Raw genomic sequence first — 14,153 nt, 5'->3', positions numbered from 1 at the left:
TTGCATTCCCCCTTTTGGTCTCCGCCAGGAGATCACCCTATTGGCGGGGGAGTCGTAGTTCAAAGCTGTCCAAATGACCTTTGCCCCTCTCCGGCCCGACAGGCAGGAGAGGCATCATCTGCGCATAGGTGCCATCCCGCTTCTCTATCACGGTAGTGATGAGACGAATTGACAGTGCGCGCAAGCAGGGAATACAACAACACCCGCAAGTGACTAAAATCGCAGCAAATGTAGCAAAGGATAATAAAAGCGAGCCCATTAAGCCTTTCCACTGTCTGAACGCTGAGGTCAGCCAAGCATCCCAGATGTTATTGATCCCGGAGTGTGCATGCATCGTTCTGGAGAGGGTCCGGAGACCCTCGAGTGCCCTGGTCACTGAGCCGTCTGGTGCTGTGTTATTGGGAATGTAAGTACAGCATACTTCCCCGAACATAGCGCACACTCCCCCCTTTAGGACTCCAAAGAGTTCCACACACAATCCTGTCCATCCAGCCTAGGAAGGAGGGCAAAAACCCTGAGCTTCAGGGAAATTCCACTCCCAGCCCGCCACAGGCGCGGCCCCCCTTCGGGGTCCATGGCTGGCATGGCTCACAAACCACTAATCATTAACACTTTAAGCATTTTAAGCATCACACAACACACTTGTTTCCCCCAACATTCGCCTTTTTATCTTGATCTTCATCCTGGTCCTAGTGTTGTCTGGCGGTGGATGAGGTGCTTTTGTTCTTTCTGGTCGTTGGAGCAGGGGTGGACTACCCTGCTCTGGTTGCTCAGGTCAGGGGATTATTCTGCCCCTTCTGTTGAGACCTGAGTTGCGTCTAGTTCACCCGAACTGACGCTCTGGATTCCTTCCCTCAGGGCCTCCTGAATCTCTGCTGTGGTTCTCCCTGGCTCCTCCACAGCCGTGCACTGGCTCCAGTGAAACCACGTGTCGCCTTTGCCTTTCAGACGAACCGCGTGTGACGTCCTCTCAGTGACCTGGAAGGGGCCCGTCCACCTGGGCTCTGACCACTTCCGTTTGATGACTTGCAGGAGAACCCACTCCGCCGTGTGTGGTTTGGCTGGCTGGTTCTCTGGTCTCGCCTCCTGGATCTGTTTAGAGAAATCTGCAACGAGACCTTGCAAACAATCATAATATGCCCTAGGATTTTGCTCCCCCTCCTCGTCGGGGGTCCAGGTTAACCCTTTCTGGGGTCCTGGGAACTGCCTGCCTGTCTGGAGCTCAAAGGGGGTGAACCTGGTCCCCCTGTTTATGGAACACCTCACTGACATCATTGCCAGTGGTAAAGCGTCAACCCAATTCATTTTGGTCTGCGCGCAGATTTTTGCCAATTTTTGTTTTATTGTTTGGTTCATTTGCTCCACTTTTCCCTGGGACTGAGGATGATACACAGTTCCAAACGCATGTCTCAATCCCAACGCTTTCTCTAGGGTCAGTCGGTAATTTGGGTGAACTTCCTCCTCTACCGTGATCATCTGTTTGGACACCACGTACCCTGTGACCCTCTTTGCTTCCTCATCTGCGGCCTGATTTCCTTTTGCTACCATTGTTCCTGACCCTTCATGTCCCTTGCACTTGACCACTGCCACTATTTTGGGAAGCCTCAAGGCCTTTGCCAATTCCCTCATTTCTGCTTCGTGTTTTATTGGCTTGTTTCAAGAATCCTGCCCTCAGCCATTGGCTGAGTTCCACATGCACTGCGCCTACAGCATATGCTGAGTCTGAGTATATGGTAACTTCTTTCCCTTCTGCTAATTTCAGGGCCTCGATAACCGCTATCACCTCGGCTCTCTGGGCTGACTGGGCTCCCCCCAGCCTGTCTGCCTTCAAGGTTACATAATCTTGGCCTTGTCTGGCCACCACTGCATACCCTGCCTGCAAACCTCCTGTGTCTGTTCTAAAACAACACCCATCTGTAAACCAATCGTCTGTTTTCTCTATTTTTTCTGCCCCTAAGTCTGGTCTGACTTTCTCCACCTTCTGAACTCGGTACTCACACTCGTGTGGTTCTCCCCCGCTCATGTGGTCTGCCATGTTGATCCCTTCGTGAGAAAAATTCAGATTAGGTGCCTCTAGTATTTTACTAAGTCTCTGTTGCCTGAGTGACGTCATGGTAAACGTCTGTGAATTCACATAAGCCACCACACTGTGCGAGGTCAGAATGTGCAGCGGATGTCCCATCACTATGTGTGCTGTTTTCTGAATAATTTTGGCCACTCCCGCCACGTGCCTTGTGCATGCGGGGTGTCTTTTTTCTGTAGTATCGAGTTTTACGCTGACGTACATCAGCACTCTCCTCTCCCCCCCTTTTTTCTGAAACAGGATGCCGTTGACGACCTCTCCTGTTTCCGAAACATCCAAGTGAAACGGGAGAGAGTAATCTGGGAGGGCTAGGTCCGCGGCCTGTGCTAGCCTCTGCTTTAAGGTGATAAACGCCTCCTCGGATGCTTGGTCCCAGTTAAGGGGCATCCTGAGGTTACGTAGGCCGTGTTCTCGGACAAGCGCCCTCAGGGGCTGTGTAAGTCCCGTGTAATCTGGAATGTAGGTGTGACTGTAACTTGTGAGCCCTAGGAAAGATAACATGTCTTTTACTGTGATGGGCTTTGGGTAATGCAAGATAGCCGACCGATGAGCTGGGGAGAGGCCTGTTCCTGCTCCCGACAACACTCGTCCTAGGAAGGTCACTGCTGTCCTAGCAATCTGCAGTTTGTCTTTACTGACCTTAAAGCCTTTTTCTGACAGAAGGCGCAGCACTGACTGGGTGGCCTGTAGGGCCGCCTCCGCTGTTGGGGCCGCGATCAAAAGATCGTCCACGTATTAGACAAGGGTGACACCGTCCGGGAGAGGACACCCCTGCAAAGCCTGCTTCAGGACCTGGTTAAAGATACCTGGAGAAAGGGCAAACCCTTGAGGCAGGCGGGTGTACCGCAGCTGGCAGCCCCTGTAAGTGAATGAGAATATGTCCCTACACTCCTCTACTAGGGGCAAACAGAAAAAAGCATTTGCTAGATCAATGCATGTGAACCATTTTTGTTGCAGGGTCAGATTAGTTAGGGCAACATATGGGTTTGGAACTGGAACAGTAGGGGTCAAAAGGAGGTTGTTTATGGCGCGTAAGTCGTGGGCCATCCGATATTTGCCTGTACCGGGTTTTGCCACTGGGAGGATGGGGGTGTTCCACTGAGACTTGGAGGGCTCTAATACCCCGGCCTGCAAGAGGCCCTCTATAGTCTCAGCTATCCCTTCCTCCGCCGCCGGCTTGTGCGGGTACTGTTTGAGCCAGAGGGGACCCTCCCCTGATTGAAGTTGGAACTGCACTGGCGTGCAGGATATTAGACCTACATCTGTGGGGCTGGTGGACCACAGCGAGTCTGGCAGAGACGCCAGAAGGGCCGCCGCCTTTGGGTGGTCCATCTTTTCACACCCGTGATCTCTAGCTATCTGCTCATGTTGCAGGAGGGCTGTGTCCTGTGTTGTGACCTGTATGCGATAGGTACTGCAGGAGGGCGAGAAGGAGACCTGTGGGATCTGGGTCTGTACCCAGTCCTCAGTTTCTCTGGCCCGTTTCACCATCGGGCCCAAATCCTTGGCCTGGTGTTTGGGATGCAGGACCAGAGAGACATGTGGGACAGCTTCCTGTCCCATCATGTACCAGGGCAGCTGTTCTGGGGTAAGCAGTGTGGCTGAGGCTACCCCTTCGGGACCCACATATAAGTTCTCAGAGGCAACTTGCCACTGCTGGCCTTCTAGTTGCTCAACAAACAGTTCCTCATACCAATCAGTACTATCCCTGTCGTAGGAAAGGGTCACATGAGGAGGGTCAGGTGGGGGTACATAGGGCTCTAGGAGCGAGATCCAGGGCCGCCACGCTGAGTAGGCCGCCAGGATGCCAGCCAGGCTGGGTTCTAGTAGGCCCCAATAGATGTCTGCTAGGGCCTGACTCTGGACCGGCTGTACCAGCCACTGTCCCGTGCCCACGGTGCGGGCGTCGCACCGCAGGCGAGTGCCCTCCGGCAGGGTGACCACCAGTCCGTCTGCACTACACAGGATCGAGGCCCCCAGCTTCACCAGCATGTCCCGTCCCAGGAGGTTCACTGGAATGGAAGAAGACACCACGAACGGGTGGAGAAAGGTCTGTTTTCCCACCGCAACCTTCACCGGTTTAGTCACTGGCAGTCTCTGTTCTTCCCCCGAGAAGCCCACAACGGTCACTGTTGAGGTAGACAGATGATGTTGTTGTGGAACCACGTTAAGAGTGGAATACGTGGCTCCCGTGTCTACCAGAAATGGCAGTTCTTTGTCCATGACCATAAGGGACAGCATAGGGTCTGCCTCCCCTGCGTCCCGGGCCGCTCGCGGGAACCGTCATGGTGAGGAGGGGTACCAGTCCCACTCCCCTGCCTCCACTGCTGGATATTGTCCTGCTGTGGGAGCCGCTTGGGGGTTGGGTGCCATCACCTGTGGATCGGTTGACAGTCCCTGGACTCCAGGAGGTCCTCCCCTGCCGCGTATACTGGCCGGGACAGGTGCTGGGCAATGTCTTGCCCAGTGTCCTTCTGCCCGGCACCTGAACTAGACACCTGACGGTGGTCCCCGGCCCCTGTATCCCCGACCCCAACCGCCTTGGCCCCTTCCCCATTGCTGGCCCCACCTCCCCTGTTGGTAGGTGGGTGGCCCGTTCCAAGGGCCGGGCAGGTATATGGGTGGTCCCTCTGGGGAAACCCCTGCCACCCTCTGCTTTCCCTGCCCTTTCCTTTTGTTTTCGTTAGCCTTTCACCTCGCTTCGCCCACCTGCAGCTTCAATGACTGGGTCTGCAGTTCTTTAAGGTCGTCTGAGACTTCCTGAGTATCCTGTGTTCGAATGTGGAGGGTTCCTCCTGTCACATTGATCATGGGGCACATATGGGCCGGGGGCGCTGTTGAGAGCACCTCCCTACCCTTATACGCTGAGGGACGATCCCCATGTTTTACTTGTTTTTCTTTTACAGGAGGGAGTGACTTACCCTCCCCTTTTTCCTCACTATGGAGGTGGTCTGTCCCTTGCCAAAATATGGCTAATCTCGCCCACACTCTCCTTTCCCTCTCATGCCTCTTTTTTCCACTTCCCTTTCTGCACTATACTGGCTGTCGCCCTCTGCCTTGCTGCTTCGTCCCTTTGGCTAGCATGCTCTCTCTCCTTTTTCCACAGTAATTCTCCCAGTGAGCGCTTATCCTCTACTCGACACCCGGCGCTTCGAACCGCCCCACACATACGCTCCCCGGCATCAGCTACCTCCTTCTCTTTATCTCCTTCACCACTTGCCCCTTCTATGGCTTCCTTCACCACCTGGATCTGCTTTACTAGTGGCTTCCACACTGCATTTTCCGGGGGCGCCCATTCCCCGTCATCTAGCTCCCGATCAAACTCGCGGTCCATTTTTAATCTGTCCTGACTGTTTTGATCCCTTGTCTAACAGCCCTTCTGCCTCCGGATGTGGGTTCAGCCACCCACACTTAGTACACCTCCTTATCCTGGTCGAATGTCCTACCAACAAACACCACCAATACATAAATCAACCACTTCTAAAATAATAAGACTATATTCAGAGCAGCTCACTGTTGTGTCCCCCCTGAACAGGGCACATCCCACAAGCTCAATCCCAGTCAAACAGGCCCGCTCCCAGCCGAAACCCCCCCCGATCTCCAGCAACGTCAACTTGGAAGGGGGTGTTCTGTACGCACAACTGAGACAACCCAGGTGGGAGTCAGCTTATCGACCGCACTACCGGTGTTCTGACTCGACCAAGGCCGGCAAAATAGCCTTCAGGCGTCACCCACCCCCCCGAGAGTCCAAGCTAGGGGTGTTCTTAGAACTCACCCTAGGCGAGGTCCTGCTCGGCAGTTGTAATGAACGCCCGAGGTACCCGTCGGCCCTGCCTGTACTGAGTCAGCGGGTTCGGCCGGGCTGGCACGCTTTTGGGCATCCAATTGCTGAGAACTCCCCTTCGGTTCTGTCAAACTGTAAGACCGCAAGCAGTGACAGCAGAGCCACGGGCAGCTCGACCAACAGAGAGCGAGCGGCGAGCACCCTGAACAGGAAGAACCCACAACCCTGCTTGCACACAACTCAGCACAACAACACACAAATAGCTTTGAGACTCCTCGTCTCGAGACTCCAACCTGTTTTAGAGAGGGGGACCGTATTCCCTCTGGCTAATCTAGCATTCGGGGGTCTTGAATTCCCCGGGACTCTAACCCAGCTTTTCTACCGCTTGTCAGCAAATAGTGGGGTTGCCACACCAAAGACAATGCGGGGGTCTCGTACCCTCCGCTCCCTAAGGTCCTACTTCCCTGCGGGGTTCCCGTACCTTCCGCTCCTTAAAATTCTATTTCCCTGCGGGGGTCCCGTGCCCTCCGCTCCTTAAGGTTCTATTTCTCTGCGCACAATACCTGGACACAATGCATACACAATACATAAACATACCCAATATATTATATAAACACAGTGCGTGCAACCTCTCCTCCGTCTTAATTTACCGACGGGCCCCTGGACACTTCAAACTGCTCAATTTGACATATCCAATGTGCAGATTTTGATGTAACAGGCTCTGCTCACCTCTTCTAGTCGGCGCCTCGCAGTTCTCTGTGTCCGAGTTGGCCGCGTCAACCCTTAGCAGAATCCTGCGAATCTCCTGGGGATCCCGGACGAGCCCCCAAATTGTTGGAGCACGGCATCTCCACCGGGTCCGTGGATGAGAAGAGATTCACAGCTGACACGGGGAGAAGTTGCAAATCACCGGTTTATTGTCTTGACTGATTATAATCAGGGAGCGGCCGTCTGACATACATTCAGCATGTACAGGAGGAGGCTCTGCCATATGTATCAGCTGTATCCCTTTTAAAGCCCTTTGGGCATCCCCCCCCCTTTCTCGGTACCTTCCGTGTACGTGACAACCACATGTGTGATTCCAGCCGGCTCGTAGTTGTCCTTCTGGAAGGCTAAAAGATAAGTAGGGGGCCGCTGATATTCTCTGTCGCCCTCCCTATCTGTTCCGATTAGGTAGCCTTGCCTTGCCGGCGCGCCAGTCAGTTCTCGTTTTGATTAGTTACAGCATTATAGAATCATTCTCTTTATTTTATTAATTATTCCCTCATGAGCAAACAGACTCAAGAAAAAAGGGAATATATATGCACTTAACATGTTTATTGAACATCTTGAACATGAGTCAGATGCATTCCATCTGCCACAGAAGTGCAATACCATGGACCCATATCAAATAGCAAGATTTTTTGCTTAGCCGGACAACTTGTCGGATTTAAGGTACCTCAGTTTAAATGGTCTTTATCTTCGTTCGCTTACAATTAGCACGAACTACCGTAAATCCGACAAGTAATCCAACTAATCATGAAGTCCAATTCTAGCCCGGTTAATTGCCATTGTTAGCAATATCAGTTGATAACACATTACGTGCGGTGCTTTACATATAAAACTCCGTAGCAACATATCCACAGATAAGTTGTACGGTATAGCGTGTGCAACCGATTTAATGAGCCACAAATGAGAAGTAGTGCTTAAACAGTATAAGACTACAACTTTCCCTTCTGTTGATAAAGGGCGCAGCCATCTTGGATTCTGAACTCGGGATCCTCTGTGCTGCTCCGAGATATTTCTCGGATGTCCGAGAAACGGGAGCGCATGTAGTCACTTCCGGCTTCAAAACTCCGGAATCCGACTCGGAATACAAGTTCCGAGGGGAAATGGAACGCACTAAAACTACCCGAAATGGGTTGACAGAGACATTTCAGTGATTTTGAATCATTCTGCGCTGCAGATGGGTTAATTGCGTTAAAAATTTTAATCAGATTAATCATGATGATGGATTAATCCGCATTAACCTGTTAATTTTGACAGCCCTAGTTTGTTGAAATATGTCCTATTAGTGAGAGTGGGAGATTCATCTTTTGTTTTGCGTAAGGGGGAGCAGTTTAGGGTAAACAAGTCTGGCAGCCTGGGGGAGATGTTGATACCCAAGTACCGGATATTTTCAGTGTGAAATGGACCATCCTGATCAGCAGAATCCCAGGCATCTTACAAACAGCAAGATATCATCTGCATAGAGAATTTTGTGTTGAGTTATCGGTTTTAATTCCATTTATTTCACTGTTCTGTTGTATTGCTGCCGCAAGTGGTTCTATGAAGATAGCAAACAATGAAGGAGAGAGTGGGCAGGCAGGCCGTCTTCCCCATCGGAGTGTGAATGCAGGTTATCTGAATCCATCTGTGACCACTGTAGCTTTGGGTGAGATGTACAGTATTTTAACCCAGTGGGTGAATGACTCTCTGAAGCCAAATCTATGTAATGTATTAAAGAGAAATGTCCAACTGACTGTCAGATGCCTTTTCTGCTTCTAATGATGTAATTATGGTTTTAATATGGGTATGCTGAGCAATAATGACTAAATTAAGTAATCTATGGATACTGTCTGAGGCATGTCTTGTCTTGATGAAGTCTGTCTGATCAGGATGGATTATAGTAGGAATGACTGTCTCTAACCGAGTGGTGAGAGCTTTTGTAATGATTTTCAAGTTTGTATTCATTAGTGAGAGTGGCTGGTAACTGGAGGGTTGTGTTGGGTCTTTATCAGGTTTCAATAACACTGTAATGGCCGGTAACTAGAGGGCTGTGTTGGGTCTTTATCAGGTTTCAATAACACTGTAATGGCCGGTAACCGGAGGGTTGTGTTGGGTCTTTATCAGGTTTCAATAACACTGTAATGGCCGGTAACTAGAGGGCTGTGTTGGGTCTTTATCAGGTTTCAATAACACTGTAATGGCCGGTAACCGGAGGGTTGTGTTGGGTCTTTATCAGGTTTCAATAACACTATAATGGCTGCTAACTGGAGGGCTGTGTTGCATCTTTATCAGGTTTCAATAACACTGTAATTAATGGTCGCTGTGCTCATATGTGATGGGATTTGTGATGTGTGTTTAATTTCTCTAACTGTCTATTGAAGACTGGAGATAATACATCCCAAAAATGTTAATAGATTTCTGCAGGGAAACCATCCGGTCTGGGCACTTTATTGTTGTTATAGGCATTTGGTTGAGGAACTTGTGGAGTCCTTCTGATGTTAATGGTGCATCAAGGGTATCTGCTATTTCATTGGTTAATATGGGTAAGTCTAGATTATTTAAAAATGATTCTATATCAACTGCATCTGGTTCTTGTTCTGAGGAGCATAGGTTCTTGTAAAATGTTCGGAAGGTGTTGTTAATTTCACGTGATTATTGGAATATTTATTAGAGCAGTCACTTTTACTGAAAAGTAATGCTTGTAATGGTGAGGTGATCTTATTTATTGGGGAGTCTTTGTCTGTCTCTCTGCAGGCTGTCAGGCTGTAGAGTCACAGAAGAAGGCTGTTCCTCCCTGGCTTCAGCTCTGAGGTCAAACCCCTCACACCTGAGAGAGCTGGATCTGAGCTACAATCACCCAGGAGACTCAGGAGTGAAGCTGCTCTCTGCTGTACTGGAGGATCCCAGCTGTAAACTGGAGACGCTGAAGTGAGTACAGAGTGTGAGTCTGACACGCTACAGATACTTATGCATGTATGTGAAGAGGAGGCACCAATAAATAAATGGATACAGCAGCACTATGTCATTCTGCTTCTCCTATAGTGTGGACCACAGTGGAGAGTGCAGGACCAGACCAGGCTTACAGAAATGTAAGTTTGTTTGCATGTTTTTTTAATAATACCATTAATACTATGAAACTATCAATTCATTTAATTGTTTTAAAAAATATTTTTTACAAATCCTTTATAGCTGCTCATATTGTCTTTGTGTGGGAGTGTAAGATGGTTAAAATATATTCTGATGTAGTTGTACATCTTTAATTTCACAAAAAAAAAGAATCCTTTGCATTTGTTCTTTTTGCGCATGCTGTGAGTGTATGTGTTTTCTGTGCGAGATTTGTTAGTATTGTCCTAAGACGGTACCCGTAGGCAGTGACGCCGGACTCTCTCCTCAAGTGCAAAATGTGAATTTGCATTTTTACAGGGTGGTTCTGGAACACTCCTTAATATTCATGAGAGAATATTCCTGATTGGCCACTAATATATATATATATATATATAACTGAAGCTGATGTTTTGCAAAGCCTGGCTAAGCTCAAAATAAATAAGTCACAGGGCCCTGATGGCATCTTACCTATAGTGTTAAAAGAGATGAGGGATATTATTTGCCGACCCTTAACTTTACTGTTTCAAAAATCCTTATCTGAAGGTGTGGTACCTTCTGATTGGAAGCATGCCAACAAAACTCCCATTTTCAAAAAAGGGGATAGAAGTAATTTGTCAAACTACAGGCCAATCAGTCTAACTTGTATAACTGGTAAAGTTATGGAGGCTATAATCAAAGAGAAAATGGTAGATTACCTGTACTCAAATAACATTTTGAGGGATAGCCAACATGGATTTAGGAGAGGTAGATCCTGTTTAACAAATCTGTTGGAGTTTTTTGAGGAAGATACTCAGGAAGTTGATGATAAGAAGGCCTATGATGTCATCAGAGCATGTGAGCGGAGTGGAGCGGAGCGTGAGCGAGGAGCGGAGCGGGCGAAATTTGGTCAGAGCGCGGAGTGGTTTTTTAATTAAGGCTGGAGCAGTCGCTCTGTCTCGCTCCAATTTCGCTCCGATACCGCTCACACTACGACTCTGAGGCGTGCGCAAATCTTCCCAGAATTCATCTGTACAATTATCAAGATTTAGATCCGCTTTGGAATCTAAAAAGACCTTTCTCGGAAACATGAGTGTGCTAAGTGAACACGCGGAGGCCAGAGCAAAATGTGAGCAATGGTTGTAGCATATCAAGTCTATAAAGTAAATAAAAGTATAAAAGCCTATAATTTGGTAATCAAATAAATTAGTTTGTCATTCAAATTAGGTCTAATAGGATTTTTTAAATTCACGTAACGCTGTCAGTGAAATTTTATTTTATAGAGAGAGACGCAGCAACAGCATCAACAGAAAATAACTGAGGAATTTAAAACGTGGATGCGCTTAGCCTATATATTCTTTAGGCTATTAAGCCCACTGATTCCTTTATTTTTAAGCCTATTTTGTGTGGAATGCCATGCCAAACCTGTCCATTGTTGCCTATATGTTGTTTAAAATAAATAATTTCTGTTCTGAGTGCCGTTGCTCACATTTCTTTATGATATAAGGCAGGGGTGGCGAACCCGCGGCTCGCGAGCCGCTTGCGGCTCTTTCACTGCTCGCCTGTGGCTCTTCAATCTATCCACATGTTCTGTGTTTATGTCACGTTCGGCGGGTGAGCGAGCGGGTAAGCAGGCGAGTGGAGCCGGACTGACAGGCAAACGGGGTTTTTAATAGGGAAGAGGCAGACATCCATGAACACAATACGTCACAATACAATGCCGGATCTGGCAAACAGGGGAAGACGCAGACTAATATACACGAAACAAGCCGAAATAACAGGGAACAGCTGGGCACAATCGGGGAAGCACACGTGGATAATGAGGGGGAGTGGCACACACGAGGATCGAACGGAGCCGGGCGTGACAATTTACACTTGCAAATTATTTTTAAAATGTCAAAACATAAATTTTCAATAAAGGGTTATGTATTTAAATGATTTTTTTTTTACACAACCTCTCGCGCGATTTAACATAGACTAACACGATTGACGTGAAGTTCGTTAGTAGCCTGTCAATCATCATGGCAGAGTCAGGGAAGCGTACAGCTAAGCGCAAATACGAAGATGAGCACAGAACATTTTTATCTGAATGGGAGGATTTATATTTTTTTGTTGAAAGAAACGGAAAGCCATTCTGCTTGATATGCCAGACTTCGTTGTCGCATTTTAAGGCTTCAAATCTTGAGCGCCATTTCACTTCACTCCATTCTACCGTAGCACGGGAATTTCCCAAGGGCAGTGAACTTCGCAAAAACAAGGTAAAGACACTGAAATGTCAGTCAGAAAAGCAAACTCGGCTTTTCCGAAAATTTACCAAGCATTCAGAGACGGTCACATTAGCGTCGTATCAACTAGCATGGAACATTGCTCGTGCAAAAAAGCCATACCTTGAAGGGAAATTTATTAAAAAGTGCCTCAGTGATGCTGTTGCTGTTCTTTGTCCCGAAAATGAAAATTTGAAACGTTCAGTAAACGACCTTCAGCTGTCACGGCACACTGTTAAACAGAGAATAACTGACATTGACAATTCAGTAGAAACACATTTATTATCAGATCTTCAGAAGTGCCGGTATTTCAGCTTTGCGTTGGATGAGTCGTGCGATGTTCAAGACAAGCCACAATTGGCAATATTTGTACGGTTTGTGTCAGAAGACTGCGCAATTAAGGAAGAGCTGCTTGACATTGTGCCGCTGAAAGACAGAACTCGTGGCATCGATCTGAAAGAGACATTGATGACTGTTGTTGAGAAAGCAAATCTGCAGTTATCAAAACTAACAGCAATAACTACTGACGGAGCTCCAGCCATGTTGGGATCTGAGAAAGGTCTTGTAGGGCTGTGTAAAGCTGATGATCGTTTTCCAGAATTTTGGGCGTTTCACTGTATTATTCATCAAGAGCACTTGGTGTCTAAAAAGCTAAACTTAGACCATATCATGAAACTTGTGCTGGAAATTGTCAATTTTATACGCACACATGCTCTCAATCACAGACAGTTCAAAAATCTCGTTGATGAACTTGATGAAGATCTTCCATCTGATCTGCTTCTGCACTGCGGTGTAAGATGGCTTTCAAGAGGTAATGTGGTTTCTCGTTTCTTTGAGCTTTTGAATCCGGTGAAGCTGTTCCTTGCAGAGAAACATAAGGACTATCCTGAGCTACATGATCCCCAGTGGAGTTCAGATTTGGCTTTTTTGGTCGACATTCTGCATTATCTGAATGGACTGAATGTGGATCTGCAAGGGAAGTTAAAGATGCTGCCTGACCTGGTACAGAGTGTTTTCACATTTGTCAACAAACTCAAGCTGTTCAGGACACATCTCCAAAAGAGAGACTTCACACATTTTCCAACCTTATTGAAGGCAAGTGAGCAAGCAGCAGAGGCTGTAAAACGAAGTACTGCACAATATGCAACTCTGCTTGAAAATCTTGAGAAAAGTTTTGAGGATAGATTCTCCAACCTACGGCAAAAAAGACCACAGATTACATTTCTGATCAACCCATTCACTGCTGAATCAGACTGTTTAAAAGCCCCTTTAGTAGAAGATGAAGCAGCATCTCAGCTTGAAATGATCGAACTTTCTGAGGATGACAGACTTAAAAGCGTTCTGAAGGAAGGAACCGTGGAGTTTTGGAAGATTGTGCCGGTTGAGAGATATCCCAATGTCAAACAGGCTGCACTCAAACTACTGTCAATGTTTGGGTCAACTTACATCTGTGAATCACTTTTTTCGACACTGAAACAAGTGAAATCAAAGCATCGCTCTGTTCTTACTGACACACATGTAAAAGAGTTACTACGAGTAGCCACAACTGAATACAAGCCAGACCTAAAAAAGATTGTGGAAACCAAGGACTGTCAGGTGTCCCACTGAGTCAAATAAAAGGAGGTAGGCTGATTAAAATCCATGAAAACTATTCTGTTATGTAATTAAGTGTATAATTTGTGATACTGTTGTTTGCACATCTGTTGTGTGGCTCTTTTGCAATGATAAAGATTTTTTTTTGGCTCATTATGGCAAACAGGTTCGCCACCCCTGATATAAGGCATCGGTTTAAGGTGATATTTGTTAGGCATGCAGATTATTTGTCCCTCTTTTAAATTGGAGCTAGCGTGGAGTGATTTGACTGGAGCGGGAGGAAATTTTAGTGGAGCGAGGAGCGGTGTTGAGCGGAGCGACTTAGTGCGAATTAGAGCGGAGGAGCGGGCGGAGCCAACAACCTCGTGAGCGAGGAGTGGAAATTCTCACCGCTCCACTCCTCTCACATGCTCTGGATGTCATCTACTTAGATTTCCAAAAGGCTTTTGATGTTGTCCCCCACAAGAGGCTCTTACTTAAACTCAAAGCAACAGGTATTTTAGGAACTGTAGCGACCTGGGTTGATAACTGGTTAACAGATAGGAAGCAGCGAGTAGTTATAAGAGGCACAATGTCACAGTGGGCCTGTGTTCATAGTGGG

At 47.7% G+C, this 14,153-nt stretch overlaps 1 protein-coding gene across 2 annotated transcripts in view; it reads left to right on the top strand.

Annotated features, from left to right (window-relative positions):
• Window positions 1-14,153, top strand: part of LOC111842962 (NACHT, LRR and PYD domains-containing protein 3-like) — a 44,773-nt gene that overhangs the window by 27,507 nt on the left and 3,113 nt on the right. For both annotated transcript variants that reach the window (XM_072702648.1, XM_072702647.1), the window contains exons 10-11: window positions 9,369-9,542; window positions 9,657-9,703. In XM_072702648.1, the coding sequence (XP_072558749.1) occupies window positions 9,369-9,542; window positions 9,657-9,703 (221 nt within the window). The remainder of the gene's footprint in view (window positions 1-9,368; window positions 9,543-9,656; window positions 9,704-14,153) is intronic.

The sequence above is a fragment of the Paramormyrops kingsleyae genome, chromosome 19 (assembly GCF_048594095.1).
Source record: "Paramormyrops kingsleyae isolate MSU_618 chromosome 19, PKINGS_0.4, whole genome shotgun sequence".
In the NCBI taxonomy this organism is placed as follows: domain Eukaryota; kingdom Metazoa; phylum Chordata; class Actinopteri; order Osteoglossiformes; family Mormyridae; genus Paramormyrops; species Paramormyrops kingsleyae.
This window is presented reverse-complemented; position numbering and strand designations above follow the sequence as displayed.